The sequence below is a fragment of the Babylonia areolata genome, chromosome 1 (assembly GCF_041734735.1).
Source record: "Babylonia areolata isolate BAREFJ2019XMU chromosome 1, ASM4173473v1, whole genome shotgun sequence".
In the NCBI taxonomy this organism is placed as follows: Eukaryota; Metazoa; Mollusca; class Gastropoda; order Neogastropoda; family Buccinidae; genus Babylonia; species Babylonia areolata.
The window spans coordinates 89,337,582-89,361,409 of NC_134876.1; the positions used below are offsets into that span (position 1 = coordinate 89,337,582).

At 44.8% G+C, this 23,828-nt stretch overlaps 1 protein-coding gene across 1 annotated transcript; it reads right to left on the bottom strand.

Moving 5' to 3' along the window:
* Positions 1–1,227: 1,227 nt before the first annotated feature.
* On the bottom strand, positions 1,228–23,482 carry LOC143288953 (uncharacterized). Its single transcript, XM_076597643.1, has 8 exons — positions 23,332–23,482; positions 22,808–23,030; positions 22,575–22,618; positions 21,671–21,736; positions 10,456–10,507; positions 8,498–8,873; positions 7,774–8,138; positions 1,228–6,956 (listed from the first exon to the last, which is right to left on the bottom strand). The coding sequence occupies exons 2-8, from the start codon at positions 22,874–22,876 to the stop codon at positions 6,558–6,560; spliced, it is 1,371 nt and encodes a 456-aa protein (XP_076453758.1). The 5' UTR covers positions 22,877–23,030; positions 23,332–23,482; the 3' UTR covers positions 1,228–6,557.
* Positions 23,483–23,828: the final 346 nt, after the last annotated feature.

Sequence of the window (23,828 nt, forward strand, 5' to 3'; positions counted from 1 at the left end):
TAAGAAATACTTCTGAGTTCATGGGCTGCAACTCCTACGTTTACTCATATGATTATGTATAAATAATGTATATAATGTGTATGTATGTATGTATTATGTATATCTATACAAAGTGCGAGTAGACATTTATGTGTATGACCGTTTTTACCCCGCCGTTTTCGAGGGTATAGGAGATACTCAAGAAATATTTCCAGGTCTGAAAACACACAAACATGTTTACAAATTCCGCGTATAACTGAGAGAGAGAGAGAGAGAGAGAGAGAGAGAGAGAGAGAGAGAGAGAGAGAGAGAGAGAGAGAGAGAGAGAGAGAGAGAGAGAGAAACGTACGCGAGTGTGTGTGCGTGTTTTTATGCACTGCACGCTCAAGTGTGTGCAAGTGACATTTTGACACCGGAAATTTAACATGGAACTGTAACAATGAGATTGGCTTTTTACTTTGTTTTCTAACACTAGAGTCCAGTACTGAACAGGATACTAAGGAGATTGACGGATTTGATAACCTTTTGATGGGCTACGAGGATTTACAATGCTAACTGATATGTGAAGAACGCTCATAATTGCGAAACCGTTTATCTCAGCAAAAACAAAAGACATGCACTTTTGAGATACTGAGGGACAAAGAGCAAGATAGAGAGATAGGGAGACTGAGATAGACACACAGACAGACGAGACTGACAGAGACAATCTCTCCTCTGTCCCCACCACACGAACAGACACGTACATGTATTCATGTACAAGTGCCTGCGCGCGGAGAAGCACAAACGCACGCACGCACACCAATTTTCACAGAGACAGTGAGATTGAGAAACAAAGGGAATCGGGATAGAGAGGGAGAGAGAGGTGCAGTCACACAAACACATAACGCACACACACCAGACCTAACAGAGAGACAGACAGACAGATGCTTTGACACTTAAATGTCACTGGCCATGAGGTAGGTCCTTATGACATGGTGAATGTGTCAACAAACCTTCATTGTATAACAAACCATTATAATAATTGAGCGAGAGAGAGAGAGTGATAGAGAGGCAGAGAGAGAAAGACAAGAGACAGAGAAGTCACAAGCAGACAGACACACAGACGAAGACAGAGAAAGCAACAGAGATACTGAGTAAGAAAATTAAAATGACAAAAACCATAGTTCCAGACAAACGCAGATCCTAACTCACGCGCACGCACGCACGCACACATATACACCAACGCAACCAAAAAAAAAAACCCAGATCTTTCAAGATTTACTCTTTATTCAGTTCAGCTCTGCAAGGTGGAAACGTTCGACTCAACACAAGGCAACCCAAAGCACGTGCCTCCAGGCCTCAAAATACATTTGCCTCAAGGAAAGACTGGAACACATACATGTATACATACAATGTATACCATGTACATTGTATGTACATAATGCACAACTTCACAGACAGGCCTCTCTTTTCTCTCCCTCTCGCTGTAGTCATGGATAATCCGCTTGCCAGAAATCTGTACACGTCTTCGTCATCCAATTCATATATCAATCATGAGCAACAGTATCATAAAATCTGTTTCAAACAGATGGCCATTTATTATGGAAAAAAATAGAGAGAAAAGAAAAACAAGATTGAGTCAACCGTGTATATAAACAAATTTCAAAGGCAAATTATGCAACAGTGGCACATCTTTTTTTTTTCTTCCAGAAAACCAGTTACAGTCCTCGCCTTCCTTTTATTATTTTTCTTTTTTTTAACAAAAACGTTTATGAAGTAACATTATTTGACATGGCAGGAATAAGGCGAAGTAAAGAAAAAAACATTCCTTGTGTCATCCGCAATAGAGTACACTTGCACTTGTGTCTGTTGTACTGTATACATTTAGCTGATGTGATACTGTAAAGAACAGAGCAGATAGAAATATATGTTCCATGTCAGATATGTTCCAGACCCTACCTTTGCAGTCATCTCCCGGGTCTTACTTCGTTTACAAAATGTATGCCCCGCGTCTTATAGTTCTTATATATCCCAAACCCAAACAAGGAATGGTGTCCTTCTGTCACGACCCCCCACGTCCACCCCAACAGAGAACAGCTTTCAGTTGAAGATTAACCTTTGGTTAGTTTATTTCAATTGTAAGATATCAATAAAATCGGAAGATGCTACAAGAACACACGAGTCGACAGACGTTCATAAAATATTTCTTATCGTTCTGATATATGTATGTCAGTGGCAATACAAAAACATTATTTTTTTGCATCAACTGTCAAAAGAAAAAAAATGAAACAATGAAAACTGTAATGGTTGTTAATTTGTGCGAACATTTCTCATGCAATACATGACTTCAAAGCTGGAGAGTGGTGGTGGAGAAAGTATGGATTGGGGAGGGAATGCAGAACAAGGCATTCTCAGTCTAGTTGAAATTATGCAATCCTGCGGGCTTCAAACTCTAAAACACAGTATCAACCACTGGAACCTAACGGCAAAGGTAATTCTGTTCCACTATACGAAAGCCTGTTGCACAATAACTATGGCGGAGAGGGGTGAGGGCAGGTGGGGAGGGAGTTACAAGCACCCCTAACATGACAACTATCGATGTTACGATCACGTACGTCAGGAAAGCCACTCTAGTCTGTTTTTTGTGGAGTGGGGAATGTCGGGGTTGGGGACTCTCAAAATGCTGTTGAAGGCAGAACTATGTTTCTGGTCTAAAGCTTGTTCCCATCTCTGCCATTTAATGTTTGAAGTCGACATGAAAATTGAAAACCCGAGTGGAGTCAACAGCACTGTCCAGTCGTGGACAACAGCCATCCGATCCACCCTATCTTCCGATCCACTCCCTCTTTGAACAATTCTCAGAGGCTAGTTAAAGGCACCATAAAGTATTTTGAAGATAAATCCAGGTGACGTAATCGACCCAAACAACGACATTAACGCAATTTGACATGTTTGATAAATCAGGTAAACAGATCCTACAAAAATCTATATATACGGAATATATATATCAACTGACAATGTCGACAATGAGACTCGCGTCAACGAACTAGAAAGCTAAAATAATAATAATAATTAATAAAATAAAAGAACTGTACACACATAAGAGAAAGTTCGGGAAATGTTATCTATCTGAATAACACTTGTCAACGAGCTAGGAAATGGGCAGCAAGTGTTGTAGCAGTATTTGCAGTTTCTTGTTTTTTCTTGAGAAAACGAAGGGGGTATAACCATAAGAGCCCATGCGTTAATGAAGGCGTGAATCGTTATCTCTTTATGAAGACACTGCTGCAGAATCATTTGTCCGTTAATAACAACACAGATTCGACACACTCTTTCTTTGTGTGCAGGTCTCTGATTTTTTCTTCTTCCAATACATTACCAGTTTACGCTCATGCACTGAATGAGAATGGCATAGAAGTTACCTGTAGATAAATATTACAGAATGGGTCCGTTTTTACACTCATGCAAAAGAACAGACATGGTACCATGGCAGACTTTGTGAATGTTTTATCTTGTTCAAGATGCATCGAGATCTCTGGGTAAGAAAAATGAACGAACGAAATTACCAAGAAAAAAAGAGTTAAAAGAATAACACACATCAAAACACCAAAAACACATTAAAATTTAAAACATAATTTCAATTAAACACACACGCACACACATACGAGGCTGTATGTGTTTTTCTTTTTTTTAATGCAAACCATGAAAAGCTTCAAAAACATTCTGGTGGAATCATCCTATAACATTAACTTTTATAAGTTAATGTAGTCATGATGTCAAAACAAAAACAGAACAGAAAAAGATTCTTGGGGTGACAATGGCATGGAAAAAGAGAATTAAAAGAACTTAGAAGGGGGAATGGTACTTAACAGTTACGGTGACAAATAAGAATGTTCAGACACCGACCTCCTGCAAATAATTATGCTGCCACCCTCCCATGAATGAAGACTGGTAGGTGATTCTGCCAACCTCTACGCCATAACTACCGCTCTACTACAAACTTATCATTGACCTATCAATAAAAGTTATCAAGTTTAAACCTTTTCGATGTTTTGTAAGCCTTCGATCAGTATCCTAACAAGATGTTACCGACTCTCCTACATATAAAATGTTGTTACCACCTTCTTACAAATGCCGTCTATCACCATGCGGGATCGTAGGCGTCTCGTGCGCAGTTACAAAGCAGCAATTAAAAAAAGCATGACAAATAAACAAAAACGAAACTATACACACAAAAAACCCTGGCTAAATGCTGCAGACAACCGGCGCTGCGACCGCCACAGAACGAGCCTGCACAGGCGTGACTGAGGAAGAGCGGCGAGCGGGTAACGCCGGGATGGCGACACCCAGGATAGTTTGGCAGGCCTCAAAATAGTATCATTCAAAAAGACATGCGCTTGCGCACGCACAAGAGGAAACAAGACTGAGAGAGCGGGGATAAGGATGGGAAAGAGAGCGATACATGTATAGATATATAACTTTAAGAGACAGGACGGGACTGGAGAAACAAGACGCTCACCAAACCAAGACCCAAGCACAGAACTAAAATGTTTTCACAAAACCGTTTCTCTGTCATTCATTTACATCGTATCCTCTGATTGAATTCGTTTTGGTTATTCATGCAAAACTTGCACGGTGTCAACTGTTGTTTCAAGACACATGCTTCACAAAATTTCGTGAGAATCCAAGCCAAGTTCGAATCCAGTGTCCAAGAAGTGAACGGTGGATTTGGAAGACCGAATTGGCAATGCCTTCCACTTGTAAACCTTAAGCATAACTGACAAACGATTCTATGAGTATGAGCAAATGATTCCACAATTTTTCTTTGAAACATTATCAGGCTTCCATTTTTACTCCTGTATGAGATTCATTCATTAGATGGCTTTTTCTTCTGAAATGGACCTTGTGGAAGGTGAGACTCGTTCTTTTCCACTTGGACAACTGCTATGGACACACTGTAAACTGCATAAATAAAAGATTCACATGTATATATAACACATGCAACTTCTGACTCAACAAAAAGTAGGACTCAACAAAACGTAGGTATGCTAAAATAATGCTTCTAACTTGAGCGTCAATCTGCCTGAGTATGCCAGATCTCATGCTTTTATTATTTCATACATACATGCTACTAATAAATGTCTTTCAAAGATACTGATCTGCAGACAAATCCACAACTTATCTGTATCGACTCCAATTTGATAGCTCTTTCCATTCAGTCATGATGTTCTATGAGAAAGAAAAGAAACATTAGAACATATCTTAAACGTTCAGGTTTTGTTGTTTTACGTTCTGACACTGTACAGTTCATTTCACATACAATGTTTCATGCTATGTTTAATAAACTGACACATTATAATCACAATGTAGTCCTGTCCATTTCATGATGATCTCAGCAAATTCTGATGACACTGACTGTGCTGGCCAGCACATCTGATGAAGAACAAACAACAGTGCAAATGCAATACAGACCTTGGAATATACATTTCTGTGAAACCATTACAATTCATCACAACAATGTTCACGACCACAACACGTTCATGATTACCACCTGGAAAATTGGAATTCTTCGTTTTGTTACTTCATTACACAGTTCCAATACATATTTACAAATGGAAATGTCTTCGTCAATGAATACTATTCCATTCTCTTTCTTTTAAAAATCCTTTCGGGGTTACTCTGATTAGGCACAAAACTTTGTTCTTGTAAACAGAAACATTTATTTTAATTAAGCACTCAAAAAGATTGCAACAGACAATAAAAGTCTCCAGGTCAAATTATTTAAACCAGCAAGAAAGAAACTCTGAGAGAGTGAAAGAAAGAGAACTTGTGCAGGTGAGATACCTCTAAAATACTAAGTGAAACGTGAAGTGCAAGACCTCCATTCTTTATTTTAAAGAGAGACAAAAAAGTAATACAACCAAGAATAATAAAAACACACTACACATTTCTTCTCCAACAATATTCACAAAAGCTGGTAAACTTGTGATCTCTGTATTCAGACGACCAATGACAACAATGAGAAATCCTGTACTCCAAGAACTCGACTCAGGGTAATCCAGAAGACCCCATGCACTTTGAAGACTGCTCCATGATAACACACGGTACAGTCTTTTCTTTCAGATCGGCACCACCACGTGGAGAATCTTACACACAGTCACAGCACCGTCATGACTAGAGTTCTGCTGTCCTAGAAAACCATGTGCTGCACAAATCATGATCCACACAGAGCAGTTCCAAGCTGCTTACTGTATGTCGAAGGCTGCCATGCGGCCAAAAACAACGTTCAATGACACTCGGGTTCACCCTCAAAAACATTTAAGGCAAGTCTTGATCCATGCAACAGAAAGCCACCACATGTCCGTGATATATGCCATTCTCGTGTTGGGTGTCAACACCTCAACTAACTCTCGTCCATGGCCTGTCAGTATCCACACGTTGAAAGAAACCAAGAAACTGCAAGAGAATGACCAAAACATGTGTAGGTCACATATGCCTTCCATGGCCGTCTTTTCAACACCCGTCACTGCACCAGCCTATCGGCTAACTGCTTGAAAACACATCCTGTAACGCCTTGTCGACCACGTTGTTGTTATCCTTTAAGTTTCCACACTGGGTTTGAAGAACCCCTCATCCGTAGAGCTCTCCATGAACGTGACACGCAGGTAGTTGCACGTGACGTCCGTGACGGTGACCTTGACGGGACGCTCACCTGGCGCGGGGTACAAGAAGTGGGTCCGGGGTTTGGAATGGTGGAAGGGGCGGTATTTCTTGTGAGTCCACTCTCGCTGTTCAACCACTCTGTCGTTGGAGCTGTCATCCAGGTCCATGGGGGAAGGGATGGACATGGGCGGGTGGTGGTGGTGGTTGGGGCTGTGGTGGTAGTTGCTGTTGTACTGATTCCCGTACAAGGCGTTTTCATCGTGATGGCGGTCTTCTTTTTCTATGGACTTGGCTGCTGCTGCTAACAAGGACAGGTTGTCCAGATGCTGTCTGGGCTGAAAAAGACATTTATACATATCTGATTTAAAAACTGCATTCCAGTAAGCTGAGTCATGTGTGACTTATTAAGGCTCATGTACAGCAACGAACAAACATTAAATGAAAAACATACCTCAGCATGTCCGATACAAGACTCTGTACTAAGGTCAAAGTAAACAATATTTATTTGCATTGGGCATGAAACTATATTCGATGTATGTCTTCGTTTTTCCTTGTGCAATTTGGCTAGTGTTAAGTTCACAAGTACATGGAAATGTATTGTCTTCAATATCAGTTATCACCTCCAGACTTCCCTTCGCCCACAACAGCGCCCTTACAATCAAGTTAACTCACGAACAGTGAAAGCGTGGAACACGGTGACAATTTTTTTTACGGAAATAACTGGTTGCCAGATCATTAGTGGTGTCCCTATGCTAGTGAGACTACAGGATAATGACAGAAGAAGAAGAAGAACAACAACAAGAAGAAGATAAAACAAGAGGAGGAAACAAGAGAAAAAAATATGGATATGAAGATTAAATTTCTTAGAAACAAAAGCACCGGCAAGTTACACCACCAAACAGCCTTTTCTTTTGTTTTTACGAAGTCCTTTAAGTAATTTCCTGTAATTGTATTTAGATATTTATTTTCAAAGTTCACCCTCATTTCACCCCCATTTGCCCAGTTTTCCCCAACTCTCCATTCATTCACATCTTCCACCCCTTCTAACCGATAATACTCAAATGTATACATAAATACTTTAACAAACTATCTTCAATCACCGATATGTGTGACGGGACATTGAACAAAATTCCTCCTCCTCTTTTGCTTTACCTGGTCGGACTGGCTGGTCAAAGGGTTGGCGTTGTAGCAGTTGTGGTTGAAGTTTGGGGAGAGCGGGGACACCGGGGAGGGTATGGGCGTGTAGTCACCCACGTCCTCCTGGTAGCCCGTCTTGCAGCTGGAGAAGTAATCCCGGGTCCACCTCTTCACGATGGAGTAAGGCGTCGTCTCCTCGGACCGCCGCCTGCCCGACGTCTTCCGCGGGTGCTGGCGCAGGGGCGGCGAGCGGTTGACCGTCTGACGGACGAAGACCTCATCATTGTCCAAGGAGTTGGACATGGCCGATGCTGCTGTTGCCGGGCTGGGAGTGGTGGTGGTGGTGGTGTTGGCGTTGGTCAGGGAAACTGTACCGCCGTCTGTGCAGAGGAAAATAGATGAGTGTGTGTGTCATGGTCTGGTTTGGGGTGTTATTATGAAGTGTATAGAATTAGAAATGTTTTATATCTTAAATCCTACTCATATCACACACGCGTACGCAAACTACACACACGCACGCGCGAAAACAGACACGTACCATAACCTGGTTAAATTACATACGCATACATACATCAGGCACACACACGAAACACACATATATACACCCCCACACCCCCAAGGCACACACCCCCTTCCCACGCGCGACAACACATTTCTTCATGGAAATCATCATACAACATACATGCATACAACAACACCCTTCCACCACTTCCCCCATTTCAACTCACACCAAACCTACCATGGTGAGCGTTATCGTCGTCCACGACCGCCATCTGGCCGCTGACGTCGCTGCAGTCGGACATGACGGAGATCTCCCGCCGCACGCCGGCGGGGCTGAAGGTCCAGGACGAGGACCTCTGGCCCCGGTGTGCCCCATGGCCACACACCTCGTCCACCAGGTCCTGGCTGCTCTTCACGCTGCCGCTGGTGGTGGCGGCTGTGGTGCTGCCGGCACTGGGGCTGCCCAGCGAGGTGGTAGTTTTACCGTCGCCGCTGCCGCTGATGTTGTTGTTACCGTGCTGGCGCTGCGGGGTCGTGTTAGCGTTGTAGTCCTGAGAGCTGTTGTCGCATTCCGTGTCCGAGTCGGAGGAGTCGCTGGATGGGCTTTCCTCCCGCTGCCAAGGTGGAGATAAAAATGTATTGATATGGTGATTGGGTTTCTTACAGCCAATGAAAGTAACTGTGAAATGCGTTTGAAACTTAACTTATGCGTTGCCTGCCTACAGACAACAATGACGTGAATGTAATTGTGAAAGAAAAAAACTGTGGATTTTGTTGTTGTTGTTGTTTGTTGTTGTTGTTGTATTCTACAACTAACTGTGAAGGAACCAAGCTACGTGCTTTTCGTTTCGTTTTTATTTCTTCTTGTTCTGTTTGGTTGGATGATGTTTGTTTGATAAAATCCCACATCTAACAGCCCTCCTTGATATAACACAAGTATCTTCTGAAAAAGCAAATGCGACAAATGTATATATATATATATATATATATGTGTGTGTGTGTGTGTGTGTGTGTGTGTGAAGATGTATGTAGGAGGCGGCGTTCGAGGTACTCGTTTACGTGTACCCTTAATACGTGTCTAGTGCATGCGCCCCTGTTACCTAAATCGTATACACAGAAGCATGCACATGATAAAATAAATGAGACTGGTCAAGAAAGTAGAAACTGATAGACATAATATGACGGGCAGAGAGAGAGAGGGAGGGGGGGGGGAGAGGGGGGAGAAGAGGGGAGGGGGAGAAAGAGAGAGGGGGAGAGAGAGATGCACAGAGAGAGATGGGGGTGAGGGGGGAGGGAGGGAGAGAGGGGTGGGTTGGGGAAAGATATGGAAAAGATATAAAACAGTCCGAACAAGCAAACAAGATTGTCATATCTTTACAAGCCAGACATTCCAGTGAAGTCAGTGCACTGTTAAAACACAATCCTCTTTCATCCCACCTCCCACCCATACATACCCAACTCCCACCCACACTCGCCGTCTCCAGTGCCTACTACCCCACTGAGTCCCAAACACAGACACACGTTTACATTCCATTCGTCCTGCCTGGTTACCCGCGTCAACCCTTTACCCCCCTATTGCGGGTGTCAGTGTACACCTTCACCCAGACCCTCCAAACACATGTAACCAGCCACAACCGAGGTTACGGGTGACTGGTGAAGGGCTACGTAGTAATCAGGCAAATGTTGCAACAACCTGTTGCCCTGTGATGTGTGAGAGGTTTAGAAAACATAGACGTGGCAGCGTGAGGGCTGAGTAGAAAACCTTTCAACTACAGTGCGGGAACAATCATACAGACGACTTGTTGCGCAACGGCGTGCGGTGTGTCTCTGACAACCATGGATATAGTTTTGTTGCCTGCTGCGTGAATATTTTACTCCTAATTACGTGCTGTTAGAAACACACACACACACACACACACACACACACGCATACATACACACACACTCTACCATAATCATATTCATCCAAGTATTTAGACCTACCCCCTTTCGATGTGTGCACATGTATGTGGGTGGGTGGGAGGGAGGGGACACACACACACACACACACACAAAGGCGCCGTGCGTGTCTGCACAAACATGCATTCGCTCGCAATGCCCCCAACACCACCTCACCACCTTCCAAATCCAAATCCTAAAAACAAAACACTCTGCAAGCCTCACACTCTTCTTTCAGTCTGTCACATCTCGGCCTACCTGATTCTTCCGCTTTCTGATGAGTCTCTGTCTTCTGCGCCACTCCAAGCGTCTGGAACACACAAACAGAGGAAAGAATAATCAATACAGCCCCTGGCCCACACTGATGCACGCATACCAGCACGTTTTTGTGTCTGCTTCGTCAGCACAACATGATGTATGTAACAGACAGGAGTATTCTTCTAACGTACGTTGAGGGTCATGATACTGAAAATGATCTGAGTGAGGGCAAGTCTGCGTGATGTTTTGCTCTGGCTATGGTTAAGTGTTTCATATAACACTTAGAACTCCTTTCAAAACTTAACTTGTGTGTGTGTGTGTGTGTGTGTGTGTGTGTGTGTGTGTGTGTGCGCGCGCGCGCGCGCGTGAGTGGTTGGCTGATCAGATAATATAATTCGGATTAAATCTGGCGGGAACTAGTGATAGTGTAACTGCATGGTGATTGTTGAAAGGCTTCGGATCAACAATGATCATGTTCTTTATTACAGATTTAAACAGATTACAGAAGAATTTGTAATAATAATAATAATAAATAAATAAATAAATAAATAAATAAGACAACAATGATGATTAATAAGCAAATAAATGTAAAACATGAAGACACACATTCACACATACACCCACACATGCATAACAGATATGCACCAAACATACAGTTTCACAGATATGAAAGCACAGTCAAATACACATAAACGTACATGAGCCCCAACACACACACACACACACACACACACACACACACACATTACCCTGCACTTCCTCTAACCCCCTCCTCCGCACACTCATTTCTAGGCTACGTATCGCAGCTTCCACGGCACACACACACACACACACACACACACACACAAATAAACTTGTACAAGCACACACACATACGCCCATATCCCCCACCTCCAACCCCACACACATATATACAAAGATATATATATATATATATACACCCGCACGTTCCAATATCCCTTTGCTCCCGCGCAAAATTAAATATAACAAGAGAGGTAAGGCCTTCAAGACTCGCTTGTGATAAATTAAGTCCCCTAGCATTAATGACATAGTAATTTCCCTTTTTTTACTACCTCTGCACCAAAACGTTTGCAAAATAAATAAAAATTCCATGCTTAGCAAAAGAAGTTCCTGTTTGAACAAAAAATGATAATAATGACTCCTCTTGTTGGGTCAGAATATCAGATCAAAGTGCCAAGTTTAGAGAATACAAAAAATATAAATATAACAGTGAATGCAGTTTGCATATAATTAGGCTTCTTTTTTATTTTTTGTGCCCATCCCAGAGGTGCAATATTGTTTTAAACAAGATGACTGGAAAGAACTGAATTTTTCCTATTTTTATGCCAAATTTGGTGTCAGCTGACAAAGTATTTGCAGAGAAAATGTCAATGTTAAAATTTAAAACGGACACACAGACACACGGACACACACACACACACACACACAGACAACCGAACGCCGGGTTAAAACACAGACTCACTTTGTTTACACAAGTGAGTCAAAAAAGAAAACCGGAAAGGAAAAAGAAGAGAGAGAGAGAGAGAGATAAACAGCTCTCGAGATAAGTGAGAGAGAATTAGTTCACGTGCGAAAGAACATTCGTGCGCCTTTCACGAGCGTGCTTAATAATGTGTCAATGAGTATAGGCAGATGGTGTGAACTTATGCAGTACGCGTCGCGATAAACTGCTGACGCAATAGAAAACAGAAAGAGTTCCCATGGCATTCGCCACACTCAATTTACTCTGACTCTAATTAACTTGTTATCGTAAATTTGTTTTTCAGCAACTGGGTCAATGCCTCATAGGAAATCCCTCGAACCGCTCCTGCAACACAGAAATAGGATGCTGCCGCCCCAAACAGCCGGCCGATAACTTATCAGACCAACTCGCTACGTGGTACGGCAAACTACGACCACACGTTGGATCACTAAAACAAGGAAAAAAACACATACAGCACGTAATCTGTCCTGCCTGACCAACTTGATGTGGGCGGTGGCGGACGGCGTTTGGTTCTGAGTACCTACCTCAGAGATATGATGTAAACACACACACACAACCACACACACACACACACACACACACACACACACATATATATATATATATATATATATATACATATATATATCTGTGGTTCCTCCACAGAGCTCGAGCCATTTGTTTTCTTTGTAAGCAAACATGACTTTTTCCTTCTTCTTTTTTTCAACTCCCGCACCCGTGTCGTGTCTAACCTCCCTCTTTCTTGAGCCCGATCCCTATTAACCCCCCCCACCCCACCCCCACCCCTCACATTCCCCGCAACTGAGATCTCTAGTTTTCTTTGAGTAAGAGCACACACACACACACACAGGCACACACACTTGCGCACGTGCGCAGAGAAAGAAAGAGTGTGGGAGCGACAGCGAGAGAATTATCTGGAGGGAGAACGCACTGCGAAAAAGTACGATATTTGCATTCTCTCGATCATTTTGTGTATCTGTGATGGAACACACACACACACACACACACACACACACACTACAACATTTAAATTCCGATCAACCAGACTCGCTGTGCCTTCGCACCCCCAGGAGAAGAAGCAGTTAAAAAGTACATTAAACAAAAACAAAACAAAAAACCCACAAGGCCAGAAACAACACACACACACACACACACACACACACACACACACACATGGGGTCACGCAATGAGAGAGACAGACTCAGAGAGGCAATGAGACAGACCGACAGACAGAGCCAGGGCAATGCCTTTCCCATTAGCATTGTATGCATGATTTAGCACGTAGCGAACCGGACGTGGGTAGATGGGGTGCAAAGGCAGACTCGGGTTGGAAGGTGAGGGCCGTGCCACCTCTGTTTTCCTCACAGCTCCCCCCAACCCACCCCCGCCCCCAGTTACCCCTCCGACCCCCTCTAACTCACCACCTCGTCATTGATTCCCTCTGTTTCTCTCACACACACACAGCCGGTCACGGTACAAGGTCACTGTGACTTTTGCACAGAGACGCCTGCACGTGCAGCGTGTTCGACGAGTCAAGTATCACAAGGCATTTAACACATGTGTCATTGACCTCGGGTCAATTGATCTGCGGGCAGATGGATGTTATGGATACATTTGTGTGTCTGTCTGCGTGTGTTGGAGAGGAAAGGAATGGTGGAGCGCGTGTTTGTCAGCACACATCAAGGAGAAGGGGAAGGGGTGAGGTAGGGAGGAATTCAGATGTGGGGAGGGATTCACAGCTTTCATCCACCATTCACTGATGACAGCAGCCACCCGCTCCTAGTCAACAAAAACGTGTCTATCTATAGACCTATGTCATGTTGCCGTGCAAACTTCAACCATAACAATGCTACCTTCAGCCTTCTCCTCCTCTCTCCCGTCTCTCTCTCTGTCTCTCACACACACACACACACACACACACACACACACACCACAGTACTTTTGCGCGAGTTCTCTTCCCGCTCAACCCCCCACCCCCCTCTCCCAACACACACATACATTCAGCAGTGCACACAAACCATTATCATAATAAACCGAACCCTTCATCCTGGAGCAATTTATCTATGATTTGTTCTTATGATTCATCGATAACGCCACTGATATTCGTCTGCCGGTTCCCCCACACGCAACGGCCGACCACCTCTTGCCGTCACCTTCACCGCTGCTTCCACAACCCTCCCGACGCTCCCCCCGATCTGTCCGATACAGTCGCTTGTCAGATTCCAGAGCATTCCCCGTTCTCAATTTGGAAACAATATGACTGGTGAGTGTGAGCAAAAAAAAGATAGAAAAAATAAAACAAAACCAAAGAAGAAACACACACAAAAATCAATGAAAAGGGAAGAGAAGAAGGATACAATTGTATGGAGGAATAAATAGCAGACATGAAACAAACAGATAACACGATTGCTCTCTCTCGCTTGAGGGATATATCATATATATAGAGAGATTTAAAACCAACAGATAACACGTTCTCGCTCTCTCTCTCTGTCTCTCTCTCACACACACACACACGCGCGCGCGCGCGCTCATAATGACGGAGAGCAGAATAAGAAGAAAAAGAGGCAGTCGGGCAGACACAGAGGCATCAACAGACAAGCATGCAGCAAAACAAAACAGACAGATGAAGAGAGTCAAAGAAAAAAAGTTCGGAGAAAGACGACTGACAGTGACAAGAGAAAGAGGCGATTACATACGAGCATGCACATATCTATAATCCCCCCCACGCCCCTCCCACACACAAACTGGCACACACATACTCAATATGTTGACAAAAAGGAACACTTTTTTTACTTTCACCTTCTCCAGCGTTACATGAAAACACAACAGAAGAAAATGGTATGAAAATAGCATACATGCTTATGGATTTTTCTCTTTTTTCGTGACAATGCCATCATTCATACAGCCCTGTCAAAGTCTGGTGATTGCTGGGTGCATCACATCAATCAACCCCACCCACACTGCGACCATGAGAGCTCTCTGCGAGTGAAGCGAAAGCAGCGTTATTCCGCGCCATACACGGACAGTGCGGCGACTGAGTCAGCAGATATTAGTCACGATTCTGACTGGGGTTGTAAAAAAACAAAAAAAGAAAAAAAAGAGAGTAGAACTTGCCAAAACAGGATCTTCAACAATGAGGGAGGGAGGGAGAGAGACGGGGGGTGGGGGGGGTAGTGGTGGTAGAGACATACAGAGAGAGATACAGATGGACAAACAAGAGACAGAAACACACAGAGACACGGAAAGACGGAAAATATGAGGGTAGGGGGAGACAGACGGGACAAATACTGATAGAAAAACAGAGAGACCACACAGGGAGAGTAGGAGGAAGGAGAGAGGAGACACGTGGACAGAGACTGACTAAAGAAGGTTACAGAAATAGAGACAGATTGAGGGAGACAGAGGGAGACAGAGGGAGGGAGCGAGAGAGATATAGTGAGAGAGATGTACACATTCAGACACAGACAGAGACCGAGAAATACCGACAGGAGCAGATTACACGAGACAGAGAAATAATCTCTCTTTTTTTTCTTCTTTTTTCTTTGTTTTCCCGAAAGGTCTGACATGCAGCGCAATGAGTCTCCCTTGGAAGGAAAAAAACATAGTATACAAAACAGTCACGAGCTCGCAATGACTGATAATACAGTACACCTGTACTGACTCCGGATCGCTTCCTTGTTGCGAAAGATCAAGGTGATATTGATAGCAACAGCGGGAAGGCGGGGGGCGCAGAGTAAGTCTGAACAGCTGTGTCGGTGTGATTACTCATCGAGCTTTACTAACGTCGAAACGTGATCGAGGCGATACACACATTCACCCACACAAACACATACGTGTACTCTCATACACACACACGTTCACATGTAAGTGCACACACCCACACCCATGATGTAAAATATACAGGTACTATTTGCTTCTTCTTTTTTTTTTAACCCCCCAAAACCTCTGGTTTAATACTGTTGTAACTCGCATCATGTGACAGCTGCCATCTCGGCAGAGAGAGACAGGGGGTGGGGGTGGGGAGTTGACGGAGAGAGATAAAGGAGAAAAAGGCAGGAGAAAGGCACACCCCTCCCTACAGACAGACCGAAATAGAGATGAGACAGGAGGAGAGAAGCGACGAACAGACAGAGAACGACAAAGACAAGAGACAGAAAAACAGGATTTGGAGAAACGAGAAATAAAGAATAGGCAGAAGCAAGAAAATTCGAGTAGGGGAGAGAGACAAAAATAGAGTGTCAGAGAGAGAGAGAGAGGGAAAGACAGACAGACAGACAGACACAACAGATTTTCGTAGTGGTGCCCGGGCAGATGACCCGTTCAAACATTAAATGATACACATCAAGGAGGGGGGAGGGGTACGACAGTCGTAGGCCATGGGAAGGGAAGAGGGTAAAGATGGGGATACATGTATCTGTGTGAATCAGGACATGATATGTATCGGTGATGCTGCCACGCGCGTGTGTATAAAACACACACACACACACACACTGACACACACACAGAGGACGGGGGAGCTGCGGGAGAACTGAATCATCCAGCTTCTGAAACTGCCATTACTGCCGGCTGCTGCTGAATCAGACGCCATAAACACGATGAAAGGAATAAAGAAAAAGAAGAAGAAAAAAAGACAAGAAAAAAAAACAAGACTGACGATGGGGCACGGTGGTCGGTCACACAGTGTGGGGGGTGGGAGGTGGGGAGAACGAGCGAGCGAGCGAGAGGGGCGGGTGAAAGGTAGAGAGAGGGGGAGACAGTTCAGAATAAAGAATGAAGTGGGAGGTTGACAGACCTACAACACAAAGAAAGAACCGATCAAATACACTGACAAACATCAGTAAACACGAAGAAAAATAAAGTGCGCGCGCGCGCGCGCGTGTGTATCTGTGTGTGTCCGTGCGTGCATGCGTGTGTCTTTGAGTGCATGTGTGCACGCGCTTGTCTGTTTCACTTTATATGCGCGCGTGCGAGGGAAAGATGGAATGTGTGTAAGTGCGCAGAAGCACAGGAGATCAATGTGGAGGTTGACGGGGAGGGAAGTTAAGGTGGTGGTGGTGGGAGAGGGGGGGGGGGGGTTAAGTGCGGAGCTGGCACACGCACTACACGAGGCCAGTTCCCACCACAGTGAAACCGTCATTATCTCACGCCACTCACTTAGTCATGGTCTCTCTCTCTCTCTCTCTCTCTCTCTCTCCCTCGCACACACACACACACATTTCTCTCCCTCTCTCTCTGCACATCCCAGTCTCTGTCTCTCCGCCAGAAGTACATTAGCACGTGCGCACGTGCCCGTCGCGGCGCTCGGAAAGAGTGCTTTCTGGTCTGCATGATGTCTGGCATTCCTCTCGGTCCTTTAACAATCTGGTTCTGGTGGACCGTGGCGGGTAGGAAGGGGATGATTGGTGGGAGGGGGCGGACTGGGGGGGGGGGGGGGGGGGTTATTTGTGTGTGTGTGTATGTATGTGTGTGCGCGCGCGCTCATGAGCGCGTTTTGTGCCGGAGAGGGTGTTTGTGATTTGTTTCAATTGAGAGGGAGAGACAGAGACAGACACACAGAGAGTGAGTGAGTGTGTGTGTGTGCGTGCGTGCGTGCAAGTGAGTGATAGACAGCCTGTGTGGGAAAGAGAGAAAGATATGAGTGAAAGAGGAAGAGAAGGATATGAGCAATAAAACAAAATACAAGGAAAACTGAAAGAGACAAGCAAGAAACAACGCAGGTGAACAAAAGCAAGCCATTACGGAAAAGTGAATTCTCTTAACACCGAAACAATCCAGCAAGCCATCTCCCCATCACTTCTTTCTCTCGCCCACCCCTCAAAAACGAATGATTTCTGAACGTCTCCCCCAAACAACAACCAGTCTTCCTGGGTGATCCGACCCGCACAGTGAGAGTTCTTTTAGGCAAACAGCCAAAATACACACGTCTGCAGACTGCAGACAGTAACTATCATTTGCCAGAGGTTTGATGACGGAGCCGGGTGGCATGAAGGCCTTGCCTGGTGGTAAAATCCCAAATACACCACCCTTCGTTTCAGGTTAAACAAATATAACAAAACAACAACAAAATCAACCACGCCTTTTCCGCTCCCGTATAACAAAGTATCAACACATATTCTGCCCGCACACACGTATAGAAACGCTTGCGCGCGCGTGGGACAACACACACTAACTGACACACACACACACACACCGTCTGGCATTATCCGCTTTTTGCAGTTAGGGAGTGAGAGAGAGGAGGGAGAAATAAAAAGTAGGGGGAGGGGACAGACCGAGCCGCGGCTCTGGCGGACAGACAAAGAGACAAAAAGGCAAAGGAAAGGTTCTCCATGACCATCTGTCAAAACAAATATTGAGACACTCGTTACTTTGCGCGGGGCAGTCGTTCCCGTCAGTTTACGCGGGACAACCATTAGTTTACAAACAACTGTAATTAAGCTATCATGAAAGGATAGGGTCTTTTTTGTGCGTGCGTGGAGGGTGGCGGTTAAATAAGGCTCGGGAACAAGGGGGAATAAAGGGGATCATTGATTAATGTTCAGGAGAGCGCGCGCCAGCGCGAAAAACACTGACAGTGAAGCTGGGAGACAGGTGAACGTTAAAGACTCAAGGACAGCGAGTTCGGGAAATAGTGAGAAAAATGCAGAAACGGGGAAAACTGATGAGGGAAGGGGAAGAAGAAACCAGATCCGCTCCATATGCTTTAACTGAACAATACAATAATCTCAGTCTCCATTCTGGCGTGCGTGTGAAAGCGGGCGCGCAGCTGAATGTAGTTTTGGAAATGTGTGTGACGGGAGAGGACTGACGGTGCGGGAGAAAATAAAAACAGAACACCGAAAAGATAAAGGAGGAAGAGGGGGAGATGGACATACAGATAAACAGTGGACATACAGACAGACAAACAGTGGACTGACATACAGACAGACAAACAGGTTGAAAGATAGAGATGGAGAGACAGAAACACAGGAAATGTGCCCGACTCGTGTCTCACCCAGTCAGAAGCTGGGTTTGTTTTTTTTTCTTTTCTTTTTTCCTTTTTGCTCACGCATTCCATGAGCGCCGCGTGCACAAGATGTGTACGTGCGCACGTGGAACGCCCGGTACACCAAAGAGCATGCGTGGGCGTTTGTGAACCAGTTTCAGCACCTCGATGCGGCTCGTGTTAAGTACATCCCCACCACGTCACCATACCGCTTAGTGGCTCGTGCAGCAATTAACGTAACACAACGGTACACACAACAACACGTGGGCCGGCTGTGCATGTTCGGAGCGAGCACTGACCCACATAGTACACAACAGCGTCAAGTCAGCAAGAACCAGCGCGTGCATGCGTGTGTCACGGACATGTCATGACCCGTTCCACGCGCTGTTGCGTGTTGTGCCGCTGTGTCAACGCCGTGTCAAGCTAACCTTTCTTGTGGATCGGCCCGTCGCCACTCTCTCTCTCTCTCTCTCTCTCTCTCTCCTACTCAGACACGTAGCGTCTGTGTGCGACGAAAACATGATGTAAAATATATAAAACTGCAAGACGTCGGCTGCGTTCGGTTCAGAATGTCTTTCTGGCGCCACTGAGACAACGCAAACAGTAAAAAAAAATACGGCAAACATTGGAGAGCAACAAAAAGGGAAAACGCTGAGAACTGTTTATTAATTGCAACAGATATCGCATATTGAAGCTAACACTGACAATACTTCAACACCAACGTGTCAGCAGTAATTAAACACCAGTGGCCTGACAGTGTTAGAAGTTACATAGTAAAGTGAACTGGCATGATTAAACGGATTAATTTCTCTGCAATTTGCATATGTCACAGACTGACACCACAGGCTTACTGTTTACACACACACACACACACACACACACACACAGCGCGATAAAAGCTCTCAAAGGCAAGCCAGACCTATGTAAGTCTCAGTAATCGTGAAACGTCTGGTAACAAAGAAATATATTTACAAACCGTATCCCCACTGTGAAATGTGTGTTGAACTATAAAATGAAGTCAACAACACGCAGCTTAAAAAATAAAATAAAATAAAAACAACTACAAAAAAACCCTCTGTAAATGAACCCCTACCCCGCTCCTACAAATTAGCTGAATTAAGTCGGCGGCGTGGTTAGGTTTTCCGCTGTCAGTGCCCGGAGCACTCACTTATGACTTCGGCGCGGTAACCAGCTGTCGCCCGACGGATTGCGGTTTCAAATTAAACGGGTATGCGGAGCGCGCCTTCTCTGCCCGTTTCAGAAGCGCGGCAAAGAATTACCTCTATTCCGCTGACGAGTCTGGCAAGGCTGTTCTGAATACGGTTTCCATTGGAGCGGTTTCAATTCGAGTGTCAATTTAACAGTCAATGATTACATTCATGTTGATCAGTTCAATTAAGCACAACCAGTCAGGACGATATTTGTCAGGCCTGATGTAACAAATAAATATTACAACGATCAAGTGACGTCCTTATGAATGAATGAATGAATGTGTGTGTGTGTGTGTATGTGTGTGTGTGTGTGTGTGTGTGTGTGTGTGTGTGTGTGGGTTCCAGTTTAACGTCTATCCACAAAATGTGATTTTAGTGTGCGTGTATGCGCGCCGTGTGTATGTGTGTGTGTGTGTGTGTGTGTGTGTGTGTGTGTGTGTGTCGGTTCCAGTTTCACGTCTATCCACATAATGTGATTTTAGTGTACGTGTATGCGCGCCGGCGCACGAATGTGTTCTCAGTGAGTGCACATGTGAAAAAGTTCATAGAGTGCGTGCATTCGCGCGCGCGTGTGTGTGTGTGTGTGTGTGTGTGTGTGTGTGTGTGTGTGTGTGTGTGTGTGTGTGTGTGCGAGCGCGTGCAAACGCGTGCTTGTGCAGTTTGTGTGTGCGTGCACAGGCGACGTCATTAAGATACTGTGAATTAATGATGCCATGACAACGAACGGACAAGTGCCCACGTATGCCGGCTTAATTACATTACTTCCACGAGCACAATTATCTACAAGTAGCCAACTGCCCCCCATCCCCACCCCCCTCCCCCCCCCACCTCACAACAACTACAAACACCATCACCGCTGAACTACTATGGTGACACGCAAAACAAAAAACAAAACGGCAGCGGCCGACAACAGCAGCCACTTAAAATAGCCATGACGGGTTGCTGATCGACCGAGCGAGCTCAGTGAAAAACTGCGACGCATCAACACACCGTCAACTCGGTACCCCTGAGCCACCGCGAACCCTGTTTACCCGGGCGGCCGATGAGGAAGACGCTCAAAATAGAAACGTCAGCGCACGCGCGCACGCACATGTGGAGGTTTTGTAAACAACTTGTCCTGCATAATGCATTTGATCACAGGGAACGGTCGAACTCTTCGGAAAGTGTAACTGGACTTCTGACGACAGAACGAGCAAGCAAATGCGCGTGCACGAGAGGCAGAGAGAGAGAGTTAAGTGCGCATACTTACACACACACACACACATACAGACAGGACTAACCATGCTCGTCTTTTAATACACAGTGAGAGACAAGACAGAACGTGGACGGGGTGGCACACTGATAATAAACAATAAACTGGACACAGATTAAAAAGAGAAGAAAGAAATATAAACATGCTTGCATGAACACACACACTCGCACACGCATGCACGCGCCCGCGACACACATGCAGACTGACAGAGAGGGAGAATGAGAAAGACTGAAGGCGGACAGGCCAACAGACAGGACACAACTTACTTTGACTCATATTCGGCGATCAACAATGGATCAAGAATGTTTTCCTTGGGCTCCCATGTACTTTGCCTGAAACGGGACAACATCATACATGTACTAACATTTGTAAGTATCCTTGTGCAAGCAGCATATACATGCATAACTGACATCAGACACTATAAATTTTCACGGCATAACCCAAAGAAATAATTCAGAATTCATACGTTTATCCACGTTCGTGAGAAAGTGCAAATAAAGAGACACAGCTGATTAACAAAAAGTGACTTTTGTGTGTTTATGCAAATCATGAGAACACCGTACTACACACACACACTGGCACCTACACACACACACACACACACACACACACACACACGTATATATATATACAGGTGCCAGTGTGTATGTGTGTGTACATAATATATATCCATGTACATATATATCATCACCAACGACAAAATCACCATAATAAGCGACATGCATGCACACTGTCATAATGATCGCAACAAACATCAGTCAGTGTAGAAAAAATAAAATAAAATAAAAGCAATATATCTTCCTATGATTATGCAAATTGCTTTGTTATTCGAAACAGTGATGACAACAGTTTGCTTCCCCCAGAGAAGCATATGTGTGCCAAGGACACAGGACTTGCTGCAGACTTGGAAAAAGGAAACGCCAATTATTGCATTTTGAAAAGAAAAAAAATCGATGCTATCGGCGGCCGTGCCGCGAGCAGGAGCTTCGCAGCGCGTAGGGTGTTGGAGCAATGTCAGTGGATGTGGAGGGGTTCATGTGAATTCAAACTGCGCGTCCGTTACTGTTTACACAACAATGTAGCAACACGTATAAATAGCAGCGTAACTGATGAAGAAGAAAAAAAAGAAAAAGAAAAGAAAGATGAGAAAAATAAGGGAAAAAAACTTACTTTGAGGAATATCCTTTCCATTTTACCAAGTACTCCACCTTGCCCTGCAACAGACCAATATTTCATAAAAGCAAACGAAAAGTAAAACTTCGGCGAACAAGGAAGAAAATAAAAGAAGGCACGGTAACGTTTTTCTCAACATGAAAGAAAAACCAAAAGCATCCGAACGAGGCGATGACAGTCTAGGGCACGAGCAAAATCGGAAAGAAAAATCCACCAAAGGTTGCACTCACCCTTCTGTATCTTTTCTTCGTGATAAAATCCGCTCGAAACACACGTTCTCCAAACGCAGGTAGCTCCATGACTGTTGCGCTGAGAAACAACAACACACACTGCTGAATGAATGAGCACTGCCTCTCGTCTGCCTCCCTGTCGTCTGCCGTTGGCCCAGCCAAACCACCATGCGCACGGCACGCCACTGACGACACGGCACGCGCTGGCCACGCAAATCACCGTCTGCAAAGAGAAGCACACAGGCACACACACACACACACACACACAGTGAAAACAAAACTGCGATCTTTGTCGTTTCAAAGACGAAGAACATTCGAGAACTATTGAACAGACTTAGTGAATGCTAGTTCGCTTAAATTAAAAACCACGGGTTCTAAATTCTTTCTTCATTCAATTTTTTTCCATACACATTACAGTTTAGTTGTTTTTCGAAACAAAATAATCACTATCCGTCCGATCTGCTCCTAGACTGACAGCTACCGTAGTAAGGGCAGACTGTAATTCTGGCCTACTAGTTACCCACCCTGTCAGTAGCATGGCTGAGAGGTGAAGTAGCGGCTGAAGTAACACCACAAGCTATTTATGTCGGAGGGGGTTTCTTTCACAACGGCCTTGCGCGTGGTTACAACACGCCGTTCTGTGGCTACGCCGGTAAACTGTTTACTGCTGTCCGTCTGAACACGTCAGCTTGAGGGCGGGGCTTCGACTGACTGGGGGTTGAACAAATGGGCCAAGGGAGCACCCCCTCCCCCCCTTCCCCGTTGACAGGAAATTTCCAGAAAGGGGCGATTTGTTGGTGGGGGAAACTACGCAGTTACATTTCAAGTGATTGTGATTGATGACACAGCATTATGAACGAACCAGTGGTAGAACATCATGGTTATATCGTAGTCTATGGCAACATGTTCAAGATACAAGCCACGATCAAGATTACAACGAATCTTTTGGGTGTGTTTTTTCTCCTCCCACCCCCACCCCCCACCATGACGTGTAAAAAGAGCAAATTAATATTTCCTGAAA